Genomic DNA, 27,675 nt, shown 5'->3' with positions numbered 1-27,675 from the left:
CAGGAAAAATTAGGTGGTTTTTTTTTTAAGTTTGAGATGTCTCTCTGTAGCTGAAATATGAAAACACTTTTGTTGGGTAGCAAAAAGGATTTAGACTTGAGAGAAAAAGTTCTTAACATTTTGACATTAGAGTGACTTCCTGAAGAGAGCAGTTGCTCCAGTGATAGTTTAAAAAAAAAAAAAAAAAAAGCCTCTGTCTGTGCCTGTCTGTGCTTCTTGAGATACAGTCCAGCCTGATGCAAGAATTACTTCTCATTTGTGCTAGAACTAAACTATGATCTTCGTCGGAGGAAAACCCAGCTGACTTGACTCTCAGCACCTTCATTTCAGGTTCTAAGAAAACTGTCACAGACTCGTAAGTGGGGAAAGATCAGTCATTGGGGCCTCATGGGCCCAGCACTGCACCTGCAGGCTTTCTAAGTGGGCTAGAGTCCCTCAGTCAAGTTATCAGCCAACTAACCGTCATTGGCAGAGAACTTACATTAATATAAAAGGCAGCGCTTATCTAGGTAAGTATTCCAAAAGATTCAAGAACAGCTGCAACTTGGCTAGGAATGTTGTTGATCTTTATAATTGTGTAGATATGCCCAGAGGCTCTATAATGGCTCCAAATACAGAGAATAAATAGTGTGGAGGAATTCACTAATTAGAAGTCATCTGTTATTTCCTGTGTGGTAATTTTCATAGACCACCGTGATAACTTTCTCACAGGAGACTGAGACAGAAGCAAAGTGCCAGGGGAAAAAATAATCTCAGAAGGAATTAGCAATTTGGGAGTAACATTTCATAATCCAACTGGCATAGGTCAGGTTTTGAACAAACTCAGGACCTTGAGTATAGAAATGAAAGGCCACTTTAATTTCAGAACAATTTACTTTATTTACAAGTTATTTGTTTTGCAAGTGAATCTTGTTTCTAACTTTGCAATGGTTTCTGAGGAGTCTCTTCCTTTGATGTGATGCTGGGTTTTCAGATCAGTGCTTGTACGTTTAAATGTGCAAATGAATCATTTTGTTAAAAATGCAGATTCTGATTTAGTAGGTCTGAAAGGGCCTAAGATGCTGCATTAATTTCCAAAAAGCACCCAGGATTTTCTGATGCTGCTGGTCTGGTAATGATACTTTTGAGTAGCAAGCTTTTAGATTATTTCAAAACGAATCCAGTAGGTGCAATTTTAGACTTTTAAAAGATACTCTCTAAAAAAAATTAAATTAAATTAAATTAAACCCACACAACAGGAAGCTAGGATGATTTTCAAAGCTAACTGGTTATTTCTCTTTGGGCCAAAAGGGAGCTCTTGCCAGCCGAGACCTCAAGAGCAGGCTGGCAGACAAACCAGTGTAGACCAGAGCCAGGCAAACCCGGAGGAGGCAGGAATCAACCCAAGTCACCATGCTCATTGTAATATGGCAAATTCAGTTCTAATCAAGGCCATATTCAGGACCTAGGTTACAGACTGGTTGATGGGGTCCAGCTGTAATCATTATCAAGCAAGAGGTATTGAAATTTGTTCCCAAGGTGTCAATCTAGATTGAAACTGGACCCATCTATATCTGGATGGCAATATAAAAAGTCCAGGCTTGAGAAGGTGGTTAGGCCCTGGCCAAATAGGCTGAGGCTATGAGCATGGTGCCTGTTACCCAGAAGAATTATACCAGTGCAGAGATCTAGTCAATCAGGATGGACAGACATTTGTTGAGGGTTAGGGAGAAAGCTCTAGCTCAGGTGAGAGTCAGGGGAACATTCAGGCAACACCAGATGGTGGTAGGGTTACAGTAGCAAAGCTCATTTCATGCCCCTGAACCTCATTCTTGATCAGACCTGTCTCCAATTAACTCACGATTTTCATGAGATTAAGCCTGCAAATGAGAAGTCTTCGATACTTGGAGGCAAGTGGCACTTGCAGAAGGCATGGAGCTGCCAAACATTTTGTGCCTATTATATAACAGCTAGACACTGTGCAGGGGGATTAAGATATATAAGACATATATTCCTTATATATGATTAAGGAATTTTGTTATGAGAAAACAGGAAAATGAGTTAAATGTAATTCTTTGAAGAATTACTAGTCTAGTGGGAGAGGCAAACATTGACATACATAATTACAAATTCTCTCAGTTTAGATAGTCACCTTAGAAAACCATGAAGAAATGAAATGAATGTGAATGAAAGGATAAAATCAAAACTGTGCACTTGACTGTATGGATAATAGACATTCCAATCAGTGATTAGCAAGAAGAGCAATTATTGAAATAGTATCAGGAGGATTATTGCTATTTGAAAAGTTTCCCTTAGTGGGGAAAAGTCTTGCAGAATTCATTTGTAGAAAATGCAACGTTAACCTCATGGTTATGACCACAGGAAGCCCAAGAAAAATCCTACTCCTTTTCCTCATAGAAAATTTTCGATCACTTTCTTTTTCCTTGAGGACAACAAAACTGGTGAGGAGCTGTTGTGCAAGATCCTGTCCTCATTACTTAACCTCATTTGGCTTTTTATTGTCCATTAAATTGCCCTGTCAAATTTCATTGCAGAAGTAGACTTTTATTCAATTCATCAAACGGTTTTGCAAAATATAACTTTGATACATGCGCACCATAGGGAAATAAAAATCCAAATGACTACCAACATGTGTCCTAAATTGAGCATGGTAGGGGAAGCCCCAGTAAGTATGAATGGGGTTGAACCTGGTTGACTCACTGGGTGAAGTCAGCAGGGTCCAGAAGACTCTGATGATCTCTGTAATCATGTATTTGGTAAAACTATGACTTTTTATTGTTAGGATGGTTGCTTGCCTGATAAAATCATCCCATTCCTCAGTTCCATCAAATTCTTTCCATCTATTTTTTGGGGTACATTGCATTTTGAAGGCATCAATTAGGTCTAAACATAATCTAAGGGGCATTTAATGAGATTAAATTAACCAACACTCAGAAATATTTCCTTCATTGAAATCTGAAATTTGATTTGTGGTGTTTACCTTTAGTAAGTTGGTTTGGGCTGTGCAACTTACCAATTTTAGAATTATTCTCAGATAGGTACTATGCTTACAATCACAGTAAAATATTACAGGTGCCCTATGAGGTGAACACTTTTCTGAACTGCTAGGCATGCCTTGCCTTAGATACCTGAGTCAAGAGGGAATAATACTTTACATAATTCCTCCTCGGGAGAAAAGTTCCATCACCTAAGTAAGAAAGTGATCTATGGTTGTATTAGGGTTCTATAGAGAAATTGAACACATAGGAAGTATATCATGTCTGTTTATAATATTATCTATCAATCTATTAAGATTCAAGGAACACAGTTGCCTCATGTGAATGTGGGGGCTGGCAAGTCCAAAATCTGTAGGGAAAACTGGCAGGTTAGAAATTCAGGTAAGAGTTGATGTTGTAGTCTTGAGTCTCAAATCTGCAAGGCAGGCCAGGAAGGCTGGGAATTTCAGGCAGGATATTTACATTCCTTAAGGCCAAATTCTCCTTTAGGAAACCCATCTTTTAAAAGGCTTTTAAGGCCTTTGACTGGATGAAGCCCATCTACTTTTTGGAGGGTGACCTGCTTTTCTCAAAGTCTACTGATTTAAATATTAATCACAACTCAAAAGATTTCTTCACAGAAACAACTAGGATGGTGTTTGGCCAAACAACTGGGCATTATAGCCCAGTCAAGTTGACACATAAAACCAGCCATCACAGCTACATTCATGTGGAACAGAAAAATTAACAACTAAGATTGGTATTATTGCAATCTCCCCTTTCTCTCCAATTTATTCATGATGATAGGGGCAGATGATGGCTCTTAACTATTCTCTTCTCATGCTCTCTACATGGTAAGAAAGATGTTTTGTTATCTCACCATGACTCAGAAGAAGCCAGAGATCAAAGTATGAGCCACCTCTGTTTATCATAATCATGAATGAATCTTTAAGAAGAAACATTTATTAGGTTATGCAGATATCGTTAAAACAAATGCAATTTAATCTCAAGCAGTTCAGCTTTAAAAATTGGTATGGGGCTGGGGTTGTGGCTCAGTGGTAGAGCGCTCGCCTCACATGTGCGAGACCCTGGGTTCAATCCTCAGCACCACATAAAAATAAATAAGTGAAATAAAGGTATTGTGTCCAACTACAACTAAAAAATAAATATTTTAAAAAATTAGTATGATGTGTTTGGGACACAGCATAGATCTTTCAACTCTAACATTTCCCATCACATTTTTCAAAATTCCTCTCTACTTAGTAATGACCACCTTTGGAAGAGAATGACCATGGGTTTCAAGCAACACTGTCCCTGTTGTATAGACACAGATACAGAGCCCGCCCACTGATTATTCTGTAGATAAAAGAAGCATCTACACCTAGCTCTGGCTATCTTGGTTTCAAGAGTGCCAATCTGCAAGTTCTCACCATTATAAATAAAGTCAAGTTACAATAGTTCATTCCTTGATCTAAGGCAATAGATCACATCAAGTATGTGCAGTAAGACTCTTGATTTGAAAAATATGCTTAAGATCACATTGAGTCAGCACAGCGAAAACATGATTATAAAAGTTGGAAAGCCTCCCCCTTTTTCTCTTTGCTTCTTATTAAATCAATGTAGAAGAGACACTTTCTACCCTGAAGGAGACTGCTGTCTCCTCTGATAAATCATATAAGCTCCAACAAATATATGTCATCACCTCCAGGAATGTCAGGACTCTGTCACTCTTGTGGGAGTTGAGCATTGACACTGTCAGAGGACTTGACTAATAACCTTCGCCTGGACCTTCCAAACTCTGCATGCAACTTCTTGATAGAGATCTTGATAAAGGACAGTATTTTCACAGGTCGACAGGGTCTGGTTAAGAGGGTCACTGAGCACTATGACACTTTTAAGTTCACTTTACAGTAAGTAACTCCTTGGAAAGCCTTCAGCTTCAATGCACTTGTAATCCTTTGGACAAATGACAAGAAAATGAATATGAAAGAAGTGATCATCAGATTTAATATGATTATTCTCTCAAAGACAGGCACTCCTGAGGACAATTTATATGAGGCCTGGTTTGGCTAAAAAAACAAAAAACAAACAAAAAAACCCCAAACAAACAAACAAAAAAAACCATCACTGATGTTCTTTAGGTTTTGACCAAATAGTTTTTGTAAGTTTCTTTCATTCTAAAGCTAGTTAAACACATATTGGTGTATGGCTTTGTCAGTGAGGTATGTACATTATGAGCAATGGGAAGAGGTACTCTATCATTGTTTTACAAAATATAAAGCTAAATTTTATTGACTATAAATTCATAACCAGTGAAAAAGGATGATTTTAAATGCCCATAGTGTTTCTCACTCATATGTCTGATGATGAGACATATTTAGACTCTCTCCAAATATATGATTTCAGGTCTTTCTGTGATATTCAACCCTTTTCACTTTCTCAATGTCGTTTTCGTTTAAAAATACCACACTACATTCATATCCCCTGACCAAAAACCTTGGGACATCATAAAAATGGTAATTAAGCATTATTATTTCATGCACCCAACAATGCCAATTTCACAACACTACACAACCAGGATTCCTTTAAGTTGTTTTATTGATGACAGAAACTGTGCATAATTGCTGATTTGATGAGGAACCTGCAAACAATAAAGAATGTCTCTGTTGCCAACAAAATACAATTATTCCAGGTCCTTTAGACATACAAATATAGAGTTCTTCACACCAGATGGCTTTTGTGCAACAAAGCCATTTTAGAATGTTTAATTGTGCTTCTACAAAACCTTCAAAGAATGAGGTAGTTTCCTTTACCCACTGTATTTTCCACATTCCCATTATGACACTGTAGTCAGCTGAAATCCTTTCACCATAACCTTAAACAATTTTTCATGAAAGCCAATCCTCATTTACAATGTTTATTTCCTCCTTACTTCTTAAAAAGAACTTCAAAAAATGACTACAGAAGAGAAATTGAGGCTAGGGCTCATCATTCCAACAGTAACTACAATCAGATTCTGATACAAAAGAATAGGTTCTACAAATTCCCTGGTTAACCTTAGATGCTGTTCCTATCCTTAAGCTCTGATTTAAAAACTGCCTCAAACGACTTATCTGCCCTTGGCTGCCGTATCAAGCAGGCACAAGTTCTTTGAAAGTGTGGGTCTGGCTCCAGCTTCATGTATCAGCTGGCTGAGGATCCTGTAGGACCATCCTTGTTCTAAGTGACCAGAGAAACATCTGCAGAATTTTCATATGCAGCAGGGGCTGGCTAGCTTATTTTTAAGACATACTTAAAATCTAATTATAGCCATACTCTTGACATAATTCCTATACTCTTTGAAAACTTATCAGTAATGTAGAAATTGAGGATATTTGTATTCCTTTGTTTAAGCCTAGGAACAACTCTAATGTCCATGTCAAACTTGCCTTGGGAAATTAATTCATGTTGCAAATTTTCATTAAAACAACATATAATAACCAATTTCCAAATTAGTTAATCTTCACCAAAGAAAGGTGGTAAATAGTATTTCTAAGGGGGAAAAAATGGCCACAATCTACCCCTTGTCACATATTATTGGGCTTCAAGAATTTCCATGAGTCAGAAAAAAACTGGTTGAAGAAATAGATCTTTTAGACTATGCAATTATTAAAAAGTCTCATCCAAATTGGTAGTAACCTAAAATGGTTCCTACATAACAATACCCTCAGATTACAAGCTTGAGGTCATGGCCTAGTACTAATATCTGATGGATTGGCTACTATAGTCACTTCTTAATGGCACGGCTTGTGTTTGGCACCTACATTGAAGGCTAAAGAGCCCAACACCTGGAAGAAGGCCAACCCAGAAGCAAGTTTTAATTTCTACTTTCTCTTATTCTTCATCTGACATCTCTCATTAATTTTTTTCCCATAAATCAATAATGGACAACAAGGAACCCAACAAGTGATACTGGGTGTGCAGAGAAATCCAATGAAACTGTATTTTAATCCACTCCTGTAGCATAGCTTCCATGAATTCTCACCATTCTGTCAGTGGGTTACATACACTGATCACAATGCAACTTGGGTTTTAGGTCATGTTCATTGGGTCCATCACGGACAGATGACTTAAAACCTTAAGACTTGTGTCTAGTAGATTTTAAATATCTGAGAGATCTTTTATTATGGTATGTATGTTGAAGATGGAAAAAATAAATTACTTTTTCTGGTTTCACATTTTAAAGGGGGCTTTCCAGCAATGATAAAAAATTAATCTCTTTGCAGTACCTTAAGTGGCCTTTCTTATTCAAAATCTCAAACTGTGAAAAATCATGGTTATGTGAAAGTTATTTTCTGAATAGCTGGACCTATCACCTTTTAGCTAATGGTTTAAACAGCTTGAAAGATTGACTCCCAGGATCATTTTCTTTATTTCAATGTAATCTAGCTTTGACTTTAAGATGCTGACTGAAGTAGGCTGTACTCTGTTAGATGTAGCTTGACGGTAACTAGCAAGCCAGAAAGTCACTACCCCACACACCCTGGGGGCAAATAACCCTAAGTACTAACCTTTCTAAGCAGTACTCCACTAAAGGAAAGGAATGAAAACAGAACATTTTCCTCAAAAAGTGAGATGAAATGCTTATTGCAATTTCTTGAGAAGAGAGATATGCTCTGGTCTTCCTCTCTTTATAATCTAGCTACTAAATTCTGCTTTTATATCTAAAATTAGTTTAAGTTACAGATGATAAACTCCAAGAGGTAATGCTATTTATTTTTTAAAACTAACTTCCTATCCTATTGCTGCTGTGTGAGATGCACATTTGTGGGTGCTCCATCAACACTTATCACCTGACCTATAATCCCCACGATCTTGTCTGTCAAGTAATGTTTATTGAAAAGCTGTGCCCCTTGCTAAGGTTTTCCATATCCATGTAGGAAGAAATCCACATTGAAAGGAAGGGTTCTTTGGTTGTATTTAGAATCAGGACATGAAATAAGGAGTTTCTCAAACCCCTAAGTCCTTTGCCTTGGTACATCTGATATTGCTCTAAATATTTCAAAAAATACAACTCATGCAAAGTGAACAGTAAGTCTTTTGCTCGTCTGCTTGTCTTCTGTTTTCCCAATTATGAGGGTAAAGCAAACTAACAGTTTTGGAAAGGCAAAACTAACTAATAGGCTTGAAAAGGGGAAACAGAATACCATAATCGAGCATTAAGTAGGACAGGGAAAGAAATATGGTTATCATGGTGGATGATTTCAACAGCACCATCCCCCTAACACAGACTTAATAAAAAAGTTCCTATAGTGTTTTTGACAAAGTAATACTTTCGTTGCCTCCAAAGGGCCAAGAGTGTTCAGACTTGGGGCAAGTAAGACTACCTGTTTAGGTACAATTTGTTCAAGCAATAAAACTCATTTGGTGAGAGAAACTTTAATCCAGGATGCATAATGGATGCTCCCCTCATCTTCAGAAAAGCTGACATTACATTCCAGCACATAGTTTGTGTGTTGGTTTTTTTATAGCAGTCTTTTGTGTGTGTGGAGGGGGAGAATTGGAAGTGTTTATCAGTAGAAAGAACATGATTCCCTAACAAGGATTATTAGTCATTTCCTTCTTATCCCTTTTCCCTTGTGCTTTTGAGAGCAAAGGCTAAAACAGGTATTGTATTGATGCATTCACCTGCCAGCTATAATGGAGGGTGTGGTACATAACCCAGACCCTTCTTTCGTGTGTCATGAATTGAATACTTGATTAATGACTATAACAACAACAACCAGAATTTTCTAATAGCAAATCTCTTTGGGAAATTCTCAGGTCTTGTCTATGTCAGAATACTGCATTTTAAGATCTTGATTTTTACTGATATGTTTTGGGCAAAGCTGACAAACTCGGTCTGATATTGTAAAAACTGGAAAAAGTGGGAGGAAGAGAACATGCAAAATAAGTTAATCATTATCATTTTAAGTGCCACTAGTTCTGTTTATATTCATTCACATGTGAATTGCTGAATCTCATTTGATCAACCCAATTAAACATTAAATAATTGCAGCCAATTATGCAAATATCAGCAACAATATTAATTTGTTGATCTTTTTGAGCAGATTAGCCTCACATGTTCCTAATGCTAGACTATCTTATGCCTTAAATGATCAATTAGTGTTAAGATAACTTAGTCTTGAAGAATGGATAATTGCCTAGTTATAATGTGACACTTGCTGTATTACTCCACTGCAATTAAACAAATAGTGCACAAGAAAAAAAGAAGTGCAGATGTTCCTTTTAAATCTATTTAACAAGTGAGTGTCAAGGTCAATTTCCTGTCTTTTTTACTTAAGAGAATGGAGGTCTCTAGTTTTTAAAAATACATATCCTTAGTCTTCTCCGAGTCTGGTGGGAAGGGCTTAACATGCTCTTATGTTTTTATGAGAGAAATCATATAAACATAGTGTTCTCTAGCTTTCACAATGGGCTAACTAAATTTAGAAATGCAAAGTATAAAATGTACTTATGGCAAACAAGTAATTTCCCTTTCTCAAGGGACCCAGAGTCTAGTTATTATGTGCTACTTGACAGTTAAAATTACCTGAAACTCTTTTCTGGACTGCTATATTAAGAAGGAGGTCAAGGGACTCAGTAAAGGCAAATGCATACCCTCACTGAGCATGTGCAGAGGAGTCAAGAGTACCTTAGGCTGCAGAGAACGGACTGGCCCCAGATTGCAGATCACCAATTAAAAGCCCCTAAAAGATATTTTTACTATTCCTTTTCATCTTAGCCTTCTCTAATTTTCATTTTACCAGTCCTCTCTAAAAGAGACCCTACAGCTAAAAGTTTTGGAAAAGAATCAAAGCCCATTTGCTATGTGTTGTTAAATGCCTGGAGGAAATGTTTCCAATGCATCAAACTTTTAGAATGTTTTTCCTTTGCTCTGAAAAGAGAATGAAATATGATCAGCAAGATGAAAGTTATTAGGACTGAGGGAAAGCAAACTACAATGTCTGAGGGTTGACCTACCAAGGGTAAATGTTTTCTGTCAAGATTTGACTTTCCCATAGATAAAGCAGGAAAGGATACAATTTTAAATTCACAGCACCCAAAGGAGGAAAATATCATCAGTAATTGCTCTCCCTGTATCCTAACCACATGCTCCCTCAATCCCCAGTCAACAGAAAAGAGTACCTGCACAAAGAGTGAAAAACTTGAGGATTCCTCTTCTTTCCTCCCCTCCCCTTCACCTCTGATTTCTTTTGCATTTAACACTTAACATGTAACATCTGTCATTTTCATTTGGTTGCTATAATATCATGAATTCTCTAGAGCTATTGCTTCCACTCCAAGATAGCCTGCAAACATGAACCAATGCTTGCAACTATGCCTCTCAGTATCTCTAATGACTTTGGAGTCCATGGAAAATAAAGAAAACATGAGGTAAACATTACACACCATCAGAATTGTTCACAAATTCTAATAGAGGTTTCAAAATACAGAAACAGAGAAGGACTACTTCTATAGGAGCTATATGTTCATTCGTTCGTTTGTTCATTCGCATCAAACATTTACTGAGTACCTACCATGTGCCAGGCATTGGGGATACAAAGATCTATAAGGCATTAGGCCCTCAGTCTGGTAGGAGCCCATGGACAGCCAGTTACAAAGCCATGTGGAAAGGCAGTGGCAGCAATGTGCCCAGGTTTTACGGATGCACAGGTGAGCTCACAGAAGACTGAGATACCTGAAGAAGGGAGGTATTTACCTTAAGGTGGACTTAAGGGCCTGAAAAACACAATGATGGAAGGAAATCCAGTTTTTCTTTAGAATCTTCATTTTAAAATAAAGCACTTTCTGAGTGCTTCTGAGGATAATGATGTGTCACCAGAAACATTACCTATGAAGTATTCAAATTAGCTTTCAGACACACACACACACATCTCATTTGGTTGAGGAGCCATACCTTATACTAAAGAATAAACATTTTTGGATCTGAGTGAACCACTAAGGGAAGCACTCAAATTATTAAGGAAAATTCTGTTATATGGCTTACATTATTATCTTTCTGGGAAAAGGTAGGAAGGTAAGCTACTACTACCAAGCCTACAAAACACCATTTGACAATTATGATTCATGTTCTCTGGCACAAGGGGGAAAAAAAGTCATTCTTGTAACACACTAATAATGCAAACTACATTATGCACAACTACTAACAGGTAGGCAAAAAGATCTATCACAATTCAAATGCAGCACTCTATTCCAAAAGCATACAGTAGATTTTCTGCATTTTTCATTCAGGATAATACAATTGTCCAGTCGCTCTCTTCTCTTCCATACTAGAACAAAAGCAAGAAAACATGAGTCAGTACAAAAGCTCACAGTGTGGGAATAGGTTATAAACAAACTTCACACAACCAAAGCTATACAAAGAGTTCGCTTCTGTTTTGAACATTAAAAGCATATATATTCATATTAAAAATAACATTAGAGAGAGAGAAGGAAGGCGGGCAGGAGAGAACGAGAAAGAAAGAGCTTACAAAAATATAAGAAAGTTGTATATAAGGAAATCTGTAAAAAAAAAAAACAACAAATAGCTAGAAAGAATCACAAATTTTTATAATGATTGCTGAACAAATTTATAGCTGGTGTGTGTCCTTCATGTATCATTTAAGTACAAGCCTCTTACCACTATTTCTGTATTTAGCTTCTGTTCTGCAAGCAAAGTAACTGAGTTAAATTGACTATTTGTTATCTCTTCTCTAAAAAAGTGCTGCACCAAGTGTATTCCTCACACAACTTGCATCAGGTTGTTAGAAATGGAAAGTTCTAAGACCCAGCTCAGACTTACGGAATCAGAAAATCTGGGGATGCATTTCCCGCTGAATCTGAAGTGCACTTATTTCATGTTCATGCACAAAATGAAGTTGAAGATCCTCATAGATCGTCTCTAAGTCAAAGTTGTTTGTAATATGTTAGCATCCCAATTTTTCCTGTTCCTTTAAAAGTCATGTAGCTAGTATCATGAATAGAATTTGCTTATTTGCACTAGCAAATAATCTGCTATGAAACAAACCTGAATTTTAATACTTAGAATTAATGAAACAAAGATATTACGTGCCAGAAATGGAAAGCCAGTTTTATACTCAATATTCGTTTCCTCATTCAACAAACATCTGTGTTTAAATAAACTGTCACCCTTTGAGCAAAGCTGCATGCCAGGAGCTTCCCAGACTTATGACCTCATTCAGTCCTCACAGAAACTACGGACAGACAGTAGGTGCTATTATCAATCCCATTTTATGGATGAGAAAGCTGAATATTATTAATTACGGAGGTTAAATAACTTCCCTAACGCTGTACTTAAGATCCCAGATCTCAGGCAAGGTCTCTGTCACATCAAATTTCACATTCTCGACCATCACTTTGATTGCCCTCTACCTGTCCACAAAGGCGTGTGTGTGTGTGTGTGTGTGTGTGTGTGTGTGTGTGTGGAGACAGACCTGGAGTACGTCTTCCCAGCCCAGGGAATCAGGGCATTGAATCTGTCACTTTGAGTTCGCCCGAATCACTCAGACCATGTCCCTTTCCACATGAACTGGTTTACTTGGCCCTAATATAACTTTAAATTAGTATGAATCAGAATTTCTGAAGTAGAAAGGACTTTACCAACCATCTTAAATATAGGGCAAGACCCAAGTAAGAGACTCCAGATGTTATTTCTTTACTTCAGGATAATTTTATTTTTAGCTGTTTTTATATATTGGGATTCCAGGAAAGATTTCTTTTGAAGAAAGTTCTGCTTAAAAACCAAGTGTGAGGGGCTGGGGTTGTGCCTCAGTGGTAGAGCACTTGCCTCATTTGTGTGAGGCACTGGGTTCTAGCCTAAGTACCACATAAAAAAAATAACCAAATAAATAAAGGCATTGTGCCCATCTACAACTAAAAAAAAAATATTAAAAAAAAAAAAAACAAGTGTGAGGGAGTGGCGGTAAATGCCTCTCATCCCAGTAACTTGGGAGGCTAAAACAGAAGGATTGCAAGTTCAAAGCCAGGCTCAGTAACTTAGCGAGGCCCCAAGCAACTTAGTGAGACCCTTTCTTAGGGTAGTAAATGAAAAGGGTTGGGGATGTAGCTCAGTAGTTAAGCACCCCTGAGTTCAATTCCTGGTACCAGAACAGAACAGAATAAATCATGAGTGTGAAGAGCAATGAATCTTAATCCAAGCCTGTCATTTCATACACAAGGACTCTAAGGTTCTGATCACACCTAGGCACAAGCCCAGCTCTCCTGCCTCTAATGTTATTTCTCCTGAATCACACTGTGCAGTACTGTGTCCCTCCTAAGACATTTTTAAAAACCAGAGCAGAAACCATCAAATACATAAGAATAGTGGGAATTGAGACAAAGTCGACACACTGCCTATGGTTCAGACCAGAAAGAGTATGAGGGACGCCAAGTGACATGAGACTTAGTCCACATCAGATCCAGCTGCCCAAAAGGGCAAACATCAGACAACACACGCCCAAATGGTGCCTCATTTATGTATGATGTCTACATTATTTAAGGTTCAGAGCAAAGCACTTGTTTTATTTTCTTTATTTGGATTCTGACACTTTTATCATCACTAATAATTGAGAGTTGGTGTATGGACATTTTGTGGATCATGATTACTATCACTTCACCTTGAATCTCAATGGTTAGAGTAAATTTACTTTAATTAGTTGTTTTATAAATGGTCAAAAATCAATTTTGGTTACAATGACAGAAATAGTCCATATCACTCTACAGACCTGCATTATACGGACTCAGTTTGACCCCTCTCATCCTGCAATTTACACTTTTATGTAAAATTGTAGCTTTCTGAGCTTTATCTAAGAAATGTGCTATTATTACAGATAACTTATCATGTGAAGACCTAGTTATTTAGCCATCAAATTGTTCGTTGGACTGATGGATGATTCAATTTTTCAAGGAAAAATAATTCTAAGTAGAGATGGAAGATTTTAGTGAAGCTAAGAATTCCTTCCTTAAAAGTAGGAGTTCACAGAAGAAAGGGAAAGAGAAAGCATGCCTACATGAGTTAAGAAGTCATTATACAGATCTAGTATCTCTAATCTGAAATGCATGGGACCAGTGCTTTGAATTTCAGTTTTGTTTTGTTTTGTTTTGGAATTTTTGCATATACACATTGAAGTACCTTGGGGAACAGGACTGAAGTCCAAACACGAAATTCACCTGTGTTTCCTATATGCCTTATATACACAGTGTGGAGGTATTTTTATACAACATTTTTAATAATGTTGTACATGATGCAAAGTTTGTGTACACTGAACCACTAGACTTGTGAAATCATGTTGCCACTCAAAAAGTTTCGAATTTGGATTTTTGGAATAGGGATGCTCAGTTTGTACTATTGTCAACGTCATTACAAAACCCACAGGGAACCTCCAACATTCGCAGGCCCACCCCAAGTCATATTTACTTAGCTTTATTCATTGGAATCAGAGATAGAGCCAAAGCAATGTGGCAGACTAGATTACATCTGCAGAAGGGTGTTTTGAGCCCACATGTTTAGTATGATGTGCAGAATTTCAATCTCTTTAACATTTCAGTTAGAACCCCAAACCAAAACATGACTAATGACAAGGCCATTGCTTCACACTTGAGATACATACGGCAAACAATTTCATACGGCTTTTGCTCAGTGCCTTTACATTCTGCAGAAAATTCTTGGCAACACACAAGGACAACCTGTGTGTCATGTACTCACTCTCTGCAATGCCAATAAAAATATAATCAGTGCCGCCCCCAGCTAGTAATTTGTCATCGTTGTTCTAAACACTATTGAAGGGCTGGGCAAAGCTTTGTAGTTCTGTAACATGTGGAAAAGGGTGTGCTGTGAACCGCAGGGGCTGGAAACTGGTCAAGGAAGTCAGTCATCAGGGTAATCAGGAGGGAACGTTCTCCTGTACACTGAGGACAGCTTGGGATATTGGAGAGGCTTCTAACCCCACACATAAGTAACTGAGCTGCTCTATTGAGAACCAAAAAAGTATAATAACTGCTAAATAGTCATTTGTGCTTTCAAAGCTCAAGCTTCGAGTGAGAAAACAGACTTTGATTCCATCAGGTGACCCAGAATCAATAGGGATCCTGCTCCGGTCCCTTTTAGCCTTTCTCTTCTAAAGTACTTAAGATGTCTATCCTTGGGTCTTGGCAGTCATTACGCCCCACTTTCTGAAACCTCAATGGCAGCCATGCTGGTCACTCACACTGCTACCGCTGGTGATTAAGAGTCAGGTTCTAGCTTTTATATGATCCAGATAGCAGTGTCAATGTGTATCTCACCTGGAAAATCTGAAAGTCTTCTGTTGAAAAATAATTTGACACTCTCTATGGTTTGGATTTTGGTTGGGGTGTCCCACAAAGGTCCATGATTGAAGGCTTGGTCCCCAGGGTGGTGTTACTGAAAGGTGGTAGAACCTTTGTGATGTGGGACCTAGAGAGAGTCCTTAGGTCATTGGGACCAGAACCTAAAAAGGAACCTGGCCCATCCCTTCTGCTTCCTGGCTCAAGATATAACCAGCTGCTGTGACAAGCACTGCTGTCAATTGATCTCCTCCTCTCATTAAAGGCCAAATCAATGAGGCTCAGTGATGTTAGGTTTTGAACCTCCAAAACTGTGAGCTAAATAAGCCTGTTCTCTTAGGAAAGTTAGTTGCCCAAGGTATGTCACTTTAGCAACACGAAACTGACTAAAACAACATCCTTCAAGATATTCCCTCTCCCTTCTTAGTATGTGTTAATAAACAAAAGCAAAAGATCTTTTGCTCTTTGGTACTCTCCTGGTGTCTTACTTAGCTATTCACGGCTTTATTTATTCTCTGAAGAAGCACCATGGCCTATGTATTCTGCCCTAGAACCTGTGTGAACCCTGGGGCATGACAAGAAAATAAACAATTTCAACATCTGAACAGGTTTTCAAAGCAGGGTATAAGGGTGTGGCTCATTATAATGTATTAGATGGTAATCCCTGAAACTATGGTCAGTGTAACACTTAAGTGAGTATATGTGTATTTGGGATGCAGGAAAGAGTTAATGTTCAAGAGAGACTTATTTGAGATGAGTATGGAAGATAACCAAGACCTTATCAGACAGGCAAACTGTACAAGGTGCTGCAAAGATGGGTGGCATCAGAGAGCACAGCACCTTTGGAGAAAAGAGAGGACCCCAAAGTGGGGGCAAAGATTAATATGATGGTGAGTAACTGGAACAGCAAAGTATGATAGGAGAGAAAAGAAACAGACAACATGACGAATGTTCTCCAAGTTTACACTTGGTTAAATATGAACAAAGACATGAGTTTGTTGTTGTTGTTGCTTAAAAAATGACAACAACAACAAAAAAATGGGAAAAAGAAAATAACTATTCTTGGAAATGTTCCCCTTCTTGGAGGTTATTTGTGGAGTAATCTAAGACTCAAGGAGCAATATGGGTAATTAGCTAAATGAGATGATGGGATGAATACTTAACTTCAGAGATTCTGACTCATGCAGAAGTACAGAAGCTAAAATGAAAGTCAAATCTGTGGTTAAGAAGAATTTTCCCCCTGGGTCATTCTGGCAAGAATCTTGAAAAAATTTTTTTTGGTGGTTGTTGTATCCCTCATCTTCAATTTTACCAGAGTGCTTTGTAGGAACCATTTGTGTTTCCATGTAATGCCAAAAGAGATCAAATGTGAAGCATGATGCAATGCCATGCTTTTTCTTCAGTAATTACTTAAATTATTTTTCTTGGAAACAGACAACCTAGTAGGTTGGCCAATAGCACCAATTTGCCATCTTGTATGAGAACAATTTTGAGACTTTAGGTTCCGTGCACACAGGCATAAAATAAATGAAGAAGGAAGGTGTGGTCCTAGACTATGAAGGGTGGTCTTCTGTGACTCAATGTGGAGCAGATGTGGAGCTTCTGGTTTGTGGTTAATTCAGAATTGCTGTAGTTGCCCACAAGTCCCCCTGACAGTATCCCTTTGTTTCTTTGTTCACTGTGGGGCTCTGAATCAATCATTAGTTTTTAGGGTTTTTACCATTAAATTTTACTACCTAAAGTGAAAAGAGGAATTATGAATTTCTTCTTAGTCACGGCACTAAGGCACGCAGAGAGCATATAAAATTAGAGGGGAAAGTTCAGGAACATTTTCTTTAGTCACTAGCATTCGGCTTCCATGATACTGCTTTGAAAAATGTTCTTTTTTGAAAACTTTAATAATGGATTCCCAGCTTGCCCACAAATTCCGTGTGTGTGCTTCTCATTCATACTTTTGGGTCTCATGCATACATGTCAGCATCTCAATGCCAATGAGTCCCTTTTCTGCCTTTGCCTCCTAGTGATTCCTTCCCATGACTATGTTTACTGAACATCTATGCTTAGGTCTTTCTTTCAATTCCAGCACAGTGGTGGAATTTCTCTCAATGTAGTGACTTTTCTGTGAAGCCTTTACAACCAAATCAAGTGAGTTTAAATTTTATTTTATTTTCTGCAGTAATGGAGACTGAACCCAGGGCCTTACACATGCTAGGCAAGTGCTCACCCTGAGCTACATCTCCAGCACTTAAATTTTCTTATTTTATATAATCTTCAAAAGACATCCCTGAAATCTCATTTTAGGTATTAGCTGCTATAAATGTGTAATTTGTGCAAGAAAATTTTCGGAAGCAATCTTTCTCTCTTCTCATTTATGGACACACTTCTTCCCCTCCTAAAAATCTCTAAATTCCTATGGAAAAAGGCTTTCTCAATCTATCCGATTATGATTATTTTAGTTCCATTTATGTTCTTTATCTGAGCAAAACTGCAATGATTTATCATCTTTATCAGGTTTATTTAGACAACTCTGAAAAAAATTAAAATGTTTGAGCCATCAATTCAGCAATTGTTTATTAGTTATCCCTCAAGTTACTTGTTTCTGCATACAAAAGCAGAAAAAAACTGAGTGATATTTTTCTCTCTTCCAATATGAAAATTGTTTTCTTTTTCTTTTTTTTAGCTTACAGAAAATTCTTAGAGAAAACTTTGTTGAAGTAAGGCAGCTCACTGATTCAAAACCCAGAACCATTCTTTCCTTTTTAATACCATAAAGCTTACATAAAAGTTATTGAGTAAGTCTTAAAAGAATACCATTTTTATCACTACCCAAGAACCTCATTTACTCTCTAGGTACCTGCTGCATTCCCAACCACCTTTAAATCTGCTTAGTTTTATGACTCAATATCATCTGACATTACCTAATGTATCACGTTTTATTTGACTTTTCAATATTGGTCTCAGTTCCCTTTGGATAATTTCAGTAACAGGCAATGATAGTATCTAGGCTCAACAAAATCCTCTAACTTGTAGACGGTATGTAAATTATAGAATAGTCTCTTCTTTAGGTAGCCCAGTGTTATCTGATATTTGGCATGTCTGCTTGACTGATGAGACATTACGGAAGGTTGTTGCTCAGAAAAAAAAAAAAATGGGTGAAACAAAGCTAGTGGAATGAAAAATAGGGTGCATGCCCTTCAACTCAATACAACACCAAGGGATTGGTTTTCCTAAGTAAATAATCAATTATATACTATTCAGAGAAGTGAAAACAATCATCAGCAACACAAATGTTCAATAATATGATTTCTTTAAAAAATGATAATGTATCAATATAATAGAATTCAATTGAACTATAAGAGGTATTGAGAAAGTGATTTCAGATGAAAAAGCAAAGGGAACAAAATTATGTATAATCTGACTCCATTTTGGGGGGGAAATCATGGTCTAAAAGTATACAAAGGCTTACTCAATATTGAAGGCATAGACCTTCAAGAGTACAGTAGTTCTACCTCAGTGTTGGAATCACAGATAACAGTTTGCTTCCTGTGTTTCGTTCTGTTTTCAAGTGTTTTTTAAACGAAAATGTCATACTTTTTAATGAGACTTAAGTATTATCAAAATTTACATTTACTTTTAAAATGTTAATCTGGAGTCTCTAACAATCTCTCTTTCTCTTTTAATATGTATCTTCTTTTCCATTACTGCTCTGCTCATGCCTACCCATAGGAGAAGGAATGGTTTCCTTAAATTTAATTTACTGATCTCAAATTGTAATATTTACTTTTTTTTTTCCCGGATGGAATAAGGTGGTATTTTATTTTTATTTTTTGCTTTTTTGTGCTGGGGATCAAACCCAGGGCCTTATACACGCTAAGCACACCTCCAACTCCTATGTGGTATTTCAAAAGAAAGAAGTCTTTACCTGGATATCAGTCAATTTGTCCAAGATACGGGTTGCCAGCTTAGGACCATTCTCCATAGTTGGAATGTGTATCGTCTATAAAAGAGAAATGAGATAATTTGAGGATAACATTTTGGGATATAAACTGAAGCAAGTCTGTCTATGTCTTGACAAAAGAGGCTTCTAAATCTACCTCGGGTGCAAGTAAAATCTCCAAGGACCATGACCTCCATAATACTGGACAACATAATTAAATTTGTGGCTGAAAGAGATTGCATGCCCCTAATTTGTATGTGAGTCATGCCCATTCACGCCTCACTGGCAGTGGGCTTTGGGCAGTTTGATTTTAGTAGATAGTTGTACTCTCAAACACTTTTCTTATTATGCCTTTTAGTATAATAGGATAATTAGATGTAACTTTTGGCTCTAAATGCCTTCTAAAACAGAACCATTAAAAAGGTGAAACTTTATAAACTTGTTTCTAGAGGTGAAATAATAACTGGATTTTTAAAAATCTGACCTAGTGACAGCTTCTTTTAATAAAGGGGACAGATATCGTTACCTAGGGACTGTCATAATAAAATACTGAACACTAGCTTTATAATCAGTATAAGTACTGATATAAAACAGTATAATTCTTTTCCCATGAAACAACCAATCTGTACGTGGATTTATGTCAGGAACCATCCCTTAAAAGCCAAGTTCTAAAACCTTAATGAAGCAGCCACCATTAAAGTCTATAGAAAAAATCAATCTGATTTGCTGAGGAAAATAATTGTATGGCTTAAATAATTGTGTGAACTTAAAGACCAGTGGAATTTGTATTTAATACGGGCCATGTAAGTCAATTCATCTTGTAAGAATAATTCTCACGTGTCTCTAAGTTCTAAAGATAGACGCTTGTTAATCATGAGTATTAGAGCTTTGTTAAAGGGGAAAGTCAAAGCACTGGCAAGATAATAAAAGTACCATACATACAAAATCAGACTGAGAGGAGAACATTACTTCCAACCAAATCCTCAAGTTTCTTGGGAATATTTTAGTTAATGTACTGGGTTTGCCAAATGAATTTTTTTATACTGCAGTCTATTTAATAACAATAATACAGATAGTAATAAGTGAAGGAATTGACCATTCAAATGCATTTTTCAAAAGTATGTGGCATTCCATATCCAGTAGTTTTTGGAAATCAGAAAACTACCTACTGATTCTAACTACCTACTGAGCCTTTTTTAGTGAGCTGGTGGAAAGAGATAAAAGTGGAAGTCCACTGGCACAGCTCCAGTCCTAAGGTGAGGTAACACAGACATGACACTTGCCAAAGACAAAATTGAGTTCCTACCATGTTGGAGCTTAAATGAAATCACTGGAAAGGTGGTTGTAATATGCCATTACAGGTTCATCTGAGCAAACTGTCCTGATTAATGTAATGCCATGTTATAAAACAACCCTCTGTGTCTTGGGTCCAAATAAAATTTTATTCACACATTTAAAAGTTAATTAAATTATAGGCAAATGTTTAAAAAAAAAAAAAAAAAACAGGAAGGAAAGAACGGCTTGTCTTACCTGGCCCTTGTATAGTATATCAGAAACTGGACAGACAATGCAGGCTGTGCCAGAGCCAAACATCTCCCTCACTCTGTTCCCCTCCAGGGCGGTTGTCAAGTCGTCCATGGTGAGGTACCTCTCTGACACTTTAAATTCACCCTGTTTGGAATATATATATGTGTATATAAAGAAGTGATGCTTATCTTAGTATTTTACTTTCCAATTCAACTCAGATAATGTCATAATCATCCTTTAAGGGAAAGCTGGGAAGGATGTAATCTCACTGTATTGGCGAATGCACTGAGGTGTTAAGCAATCTATTTCAATACCAATAGTAATAAGTAAATGAGATTATCAGAATACAAAACTGACTGATTCCAAGTGCTACTTAATGTACATTCCACATACTTTAGCATAAAGAACAATAATAACACATTATACATTATTAATAATCACAGTTACCATCTACTCATTATAAGCCAAGTTCTTTAATGCTGAAGGCAAGTGTTACTATCTCCTTTTTACTTAGGAGTAAACTAAGATTCAGGGAAATTAAGGGTTACCCCCAAGGCCACACAGCTAGTAAATGGCAGAAACTGAATTTGAACCCATGTCTGATCCAACTGGCTCTAAATTTTGACCACTTTTTATTGGGTCTTTTTTTGGGAGTAAAAAATAGTTTGAGTCTAGGTGCAGTGTTAAGTGCGCACACTTGTAATCCCAGCAGATCAGGAGGCTGAGACATGAGGATTGCTAGTTCAAAGCCAGCCTCATCCAAAGTGAGGTGCTAAGCAACTCAGTGAGACCCTGTCTCTAAATAAAATACAAAACAGAGCTGGGGATGTGGCTCAGTGGTTGAGGGCCCCTGAGTTCAATGCCAGGTAACCCCCACACCCTCAAAAAAGTTACACTGAGTTCAAATATCTGAAATGTTTTTTTAAAAAATAAATATATACTTGAACTTTACTTGAGAAATTGCATTGTACATATATTTTTTCTTTATAAATTCATTGAAAGTTGATTTGATAATCTTCCTTTTTCTCTTTTAGTATCACATGAGATTGTCATAATGGAATAAGTATGTAACTTCATCAACTTCTGCTTGATTGTTTGAATATCTTCATTGCTTAAAACCAGAAAATAGAAAAACAATTCAGGAATCTTATAAACTACCTGCTTAAACTACCTTTCTAATACTATGCTTTAATATTTTAATTCTCATTCTTTCAAAGTTTTATCAAAGGATCTTTTAATTGAGGACAATAAAATTGGATATATTGAAAGAAAAATGAGAGTCTTTTTTTAAAAAAACCTATAAACCATAGGAATAAGAAAAACAGTAGAATGAATCGGACGTAACTTTCCTATGTTCATATATGAGTATACCACAAGTGAAACTCCACATCATGTGCAATCACAAGGATGGGATCCTAATGAATTATATTCCATGCATGCACAATGTGTCAAAATGCACCCCACTGTCATGTACATCTAAAAAGAACAAATAAAAAAAGAAAAAAACAAAACCTATAAAACCCACGATATATAAAAATGGAAGTCAAAGTCCTTGGCAAGATAAAAAGTATTAGAAAAAGCATGCATGCTGCTGTAAGTGGATTTGCAGGATAGCAAAGTATGTCTGCAAAAGAAATATGTACGTTTCTCTCAGTCTGCACTTGCAATTTTGTTGTTCAAAGGTAAATAAATAAGTTCCAGTAAATCAGCCAAAGTTATTGAAAACAAGCTCAGTTCCATGTTCTGGAAAAGAAAAAAATAAATAAACAAAACTCTGGTAAATAAACAGAATTGTTTTTACTCTGTTCACCCTTACTTATCTTTGGACAATTTCCCCTGTTTGGCAAGTAGTGGTAACCCCCCACATGCCTCTTGGCATTTGATGTCTCACTGTTTTAAAATAGCTTTTAAAATAAATTACAGCCAAGGAGTCAAGAAAAACTTCCTCCATAATAACCTATTTTTCATGCTAGCAAATCATTAGTGTGGGAAAGCATTTCCACTTGCAACTTGTCATCAAACCTTCTGTACTTGGTTGATTTTTTTTCTTTAATAAAACAAAAATTACTGAGCGTCGAAAATATATCTTTCCAACTGCAAACATATTTAGGACAGGGCAAGCTGTTTGAAATTATACCAACAGTTTGTAAATGTCATGCCCAATGTGCCAGCCAGCATGTGGCAGTTGGGTCTTGTCTACTTCAGGGTTTTGTAGAATTATTTATAGCACATTTTTTCTACTTTCAGTCTTTTCCAGAGAAATTGCCAGTACTCTCCTGGATAATGTGTGCATTTCTGAGCATTTGTCCTGTCAGTATTGTCTGACCACAGTATGCACAAAGCCTTTCCTGGTCCTTGGAGGCCATTTTAACACATGGGTCAAAAGTTCCCTCCAAGAACCTTTGCCAGACAATTAACTCATCCAATAGTCATCTTGAGAACGCTATGTTATTTCCAATACCAAACAGTTTAATAGGCTTGCTTGTGTCGCATGGATTTGAAAGTCTACTGAAAACAACTTGACATTTGCCTCTTATGTTTTGATGTTTAAAAAATAAGCATGTATATGAACTGTGGACGATAGGGGGCAGTAGAGAGAGAAAGAAGGCTACCAAACTAACAGCGTTCTGCTAGGAGACATTCAAACGTCAGGAAGACTCTTCCATTTGTATGGCAAGGTGGTTACACTGGACAAGCAGAGGAAGCGAGGAACCACGCTATCCTACAGGACTGGAAAGACAGCAGCACACAGAGGCTCAGCGGGACAAGCTGGTGAGATACCGATATAAAGACTGAGACAAGGACTAGACCACCTCCTCATTAGGACATCTTGTTAAACTGGTTTCTCTGTCCCTTCCCTAGAAACAATACTCACTTGATAAGCTTGCCAAGATGGTCTTTCTAGGGAGTTCTTTCTATCCAGTGACTCAAGGTATGATTTAAAGATAACACTGGTTGGAACCACAGGATATTGTTTCACTGGGAGCTGTGCTTATTTTGATTACTGTACTGTTTCGGGCTTATGAAAGTCAAAGGTTACCCACCCACTTGTGCGCCAGGTCCAGGATGCACCGCCTCGTCACTCCTGGAAGAATGATGCCATCTAGCGGAGGAGTTGCCAGTTCTTCCTCTGTCAATTAGAAATTGGAACATATCCTTAATCAGTAAAATAAAGAGATGGTCTTCCACTATCAAGTAAGAAGTAAAGAGTACTTCTCAAGAGGAACATCCTGAAGTCAAAATTTATCTTAATAGAAAAAAACCTGGTTCATAGTTGAGGCAAGTAGACAGGATCCTGCTAAGAAACACGGGTCACATTATCCAACCTTTTAAGAATTCTATGAAGAAGGCTGTTCCCTAAGAAATGCTCATACAGCTGGTGCACGCCTTTAATCCCAACTACTTGGGAAACTGAGGCAGGAGAATCAAAAGTTTGAGGCCAGCCTCAACAACTCAGCAAAACCCTATCTCAAAAAAAGTGGGGGCTAGGGACGTCGCTCAGGGGTAAAATGCTGGCCTAGCATATATAAGGTGTTGGGTTTAATCCTCAGTACTATGGGAGGGAAAGAAAGAAATATGCCTGGCTACTTGGGCTGGGCACTACTTCTGCACTGCCCTTTGAGAAATGTATCTTTAGTGGTTTTCAAACCTGCTGGAGTATCAGCACCAAATATGTAGGTGCTGACTTTACCCAAGAATTAAAGAGGAAATCCCCCAAACAAACTCCATGGCTGGGCCACTTGTCCACTGTGAGAGGACCACAGGCCCCAAAGTCAAGCACTGATGGAAAGTGGAAATGCAGGTTTACGCAAGAGCCCTGAACACCAGCAGCACAGTGAGCGCTGACGCCAGGGTCTGTCTCTCAGCCACACAAGCTCTTCTTACAACAGGCCGTCTCTGGTACTCAACATTTGCCTTTCTTCCCCACTTCTGGCACCCGGGAATCTAAATCTTTAAACCATAAATCATTACCCCACAAGGATGTTGAACTTTTTAATCAGATAAATTGTTGCCCATTAGTCCTGTGCAGAGAAATTCACAAAGTGTCCTTGAAAGGGTCGCTAGGTAGTGAAAGCTGGAAGGAATCACACAGATGACCTGGGGCTCCCCCAGGGTCTTTTATGTAGTTTAAAAAAAAAAGTTTAGAATTCATTTAAACCAATCCTATTTTACAGAAGAAGAAATAAACACAAGTGCTGGGCTTGTCAAGGTTGGTGACTCTGGGGTAAGGGCAGGACCACAGCTCATGTCCCCTGACCCTTGGGCACGGGCTCCAATGTGGCTGCTACATAGGGCTCTGTTTGGATGCCCCAGAAGTCCAGAGTCATCCTCAGATCCTCAAAACTCATTGTGACTGGCCCAGAGTGGTAAACAATTAACTATTTTTGAACAAATAAATAAACCCTCTTTGCTAGGATACAAAGGAGATATGGATTTTGGAATTTTGTCTCTAAAAATCACGTGCTGAAAATTGCTTTCTGCAAAGAAGAAATGTGTTCTTGGCACTATCCTCAGGGCTACTTTTTGTCATGTTTAGAAGTGTTGATGATCTCAAAATAAACATGTGTTTTGTGATAGCTAGTTAGCTAGATACAGAAATGTATAGGTCTATATGTATGTGTGATTATCTCTCTCTCTCTCTCACACACACACACACACACACACACACACACACACACACACACACATTTCCAGTGAGCCTAAACTGGACCTTTCCTAAAGCGTGCACAGCTCTGAGACTACACAAAGTTAAATGAAAACAGCAGCTTTGCATGTGCAAATGCTGTTTTGTGAAATCCATTTAACACCCAGAACTGTAACCACTAGCCTGAGGTCAAGGAACAGAACATCTGCTCCTCTGGTTGCCAGACAGAGAGGATGACATGACAACACTTGGGTGAGAAATATTCATTTTCCTGTGCAACCACAAACATGCTCACAGGAGCCAGAACCAACTCCAGATTGCCCAACAGGAGGAAAACAGAACCTACAAAGTGCAGCTTGTCTTTAACAAAGAGATCATTTTCAGGGGATGAGGAATTTAGAAGCAATAACAGCAGGATTTGCTTGACTTCCCAAAGTCAAGCACTGATGGAGAGTGGAAATGCAGGTTTACACAAGAGCCCTGAACACCAGCAGCACAGTTACTCACTTCTTCAGCAAGTATACAGCAAGTGTAAACTGTTTTAAGCTCTATGAACCAGAGTGATCCAACTCCCTACTTACTTTGCGACAGGCACAGGCGAACAATTTTTGTGTTAAATATTCTCATTGATCATGGAAGAAAAAAAGAGGGAAGCGGGGAAGGTTACAATTTTGAACAAAGACTCAAGGAAAACCATACTGAGGAGTCCTTCACAAAGACTGGGAGGCTGAGAAACAGAAACACCTAGGCATGCAGACGTCTGATGGCCAGAGCTCTGAGGAGAGAAACACCTACGTGGCCAACCAGGCTCACAGGCTGGGTGGACATAGCAGCAGCGACACCCGTGGCCATCATGCTCCCATGCCAACTGTGAGCACAGCCACAGGGCTGGGCTATATTTTCTGAATGTCCCTGAGAAACTAATGTGACTCCATTTTTGAGAAACCAGCCTCTACCTCAGAGCAAAGCCTGTCCAAGGAATGGGGAGTAACCCTTGTCCTTGGGAAAAATCCACAGCGCAGTCCTAGGCACATACCCACCCTGCTGAGTTGTTTGTCTGCAAATAACAGGAGAGATCTGTGGCACCAGGTGTCCCAGACTCAGTTAGTCTAGGTGAAGACCCATAGCAACCCCCTAGCAACCACCAGTCGGCATGAGACAGGGAAAATACCTGGGATGCCAGATGACCCCCCAGTAGTTTATGGTGGTTGATAACATGTTGGGAAACCATGTAGTTCAGCACATACTCCCCTAGTGGCTTAAACCAATCAGTCCAAATGAATCCCCCTCTTGTACTAACCAATTACCCCTACCTAACTTGTTCCCGCCAGTGAATGTGCTAATCAATGTTAAAAAATGTTGTTGGACTTTCCCGCGGTATGGAATGATTTGCTGTGTGATGTTGTGATGCATAGAGTATCCCCCCAAAACCTATAAAATCTCACTGAACAAAGGACCGGGACTCACTCCCTGGGACTGCTGCGTTGGAAATGGTTGTGAGTCCAGGCTCGAGCTTGCAATAAAGACTCTTGTGTGACTGCATCAGATTTGGCTCCTGGAGGTCTACTGGGGTCCCACAAATCTGGTGTTACATCCCCAGTGTCCAGACCACAATAAAATTTGTTCAAACAGTGAGGTGTATAAGTTAAATTACTTATCAACAGAGTGGGAAAAAAAGAAAGAAAGAAAGAAAATGGAAGATGTGAGATTTTTATTACCAGTTGGTTACAGGAATCAAAATTCCCATGAGCTACAGACCAAGGGCCACAAATAGCCATTGGGCACAGCATTGTGCTTTCCACACACACTGTCTGCCTTATCTTTCTGCACCAACCCCTTGTCCAAGAGTGGTGGTAGGTGTGAGGATAGTGGGAGGGTGGCGGGTCACTTCTGAAAGAACCCTGCTCATGTCTCCTGTTATCAAAATTTGTGAAAAAGATCAGTATTTTGCTGGCTTTCAACTTTATTTATTTATTTATTTATTTATTTTGTATTTTCAGAAAGTCATGTGGTGGCGTGAATCAAAGTCTCTGCAGAGTTGCTTCAGTGTCTTACTTTTTGGTCTGAAGGTTGTTGCTGACGTTCTGTTTTCTTCTCTCCTAGTACTGTTCAGGAATTTATTTCATCCCCTTTCTCCTTGTTTCAAATTTATTTGCCCTTTTTGGTGAACACCCCCAACTGAAGGTGCACTCTGAACCTAAAGTTGCCTCAGGCAAGAGTTACTAAAGAGGAGTTCTCCAGGTCTT

At 38.1% G+C, this 27,675-nt stretch overlaps 1 protein-coding gene across 8 annotated transcripts in view; it reads right to left on the bottom strand.

The window, feature by feature from the left end:
- Positions 1-11,211: 11,211 nt before the first annotated feature.
- Positions 11,212-27,675, bottom strand: part of Bcat1 (branched chain amino acid transaminase 1) — a 61,940-nt gene continuing 45,476 nt past the window's right edge. For 5 of the 8 annotated variants that reach the window (XM_077798815.1, XM_026392361.2, XM_077798817.1 and 2 more), the window contains 4 exons: positions 23,829-23,914; positions 20,788-20,928; positions 19,243-19,317; positions 11,212-11,287 (listed from right to left, as the gene is read on the bottom strand). In XM_077798815.1, coding sequence (XP_077654941.1) covers positions 11,246-11,287; positions 19,243-19,317; positions 20,788-20,928; positions 23,829-23,914 — 344 coding nt within the window. In that variant the 3' untranslated portion in view covers positions 11,212-11,245. Of the gene's footprint in view, positions 11,288-14,487; positions 14,519-19,234; positions 19,318-20,787; positions 20,929-23,828; positions 23,915-27,675 lie in introns of those variants that run through there. The other 3 variants (XM_077798818.1, XM_077798821.1, XM_077798816.1) reach the window with 2 other exon arrangements.

The sequence above is a fragment of the Urocitellus parryii genome, chromosome 5 (genome assembly GCF_045843805.1).
Source record: "Urocitellus parryii isolate mUroPar1 chromosome 5, mUroPar1.hap1, whole genome shotgun sequence".
Classification (NCBI taxonomy): domain Eukaryota; kingdom Metazoa; phylum Chordata; class Mammalia; order Rodentia; family Sciuridae; genus Urocitellus; species Urocitellus parryii.
Note: the sequence above shows the minus strand (reverse complement) of the source record. Positions and strands in the feature narration are given on the sequence as shown.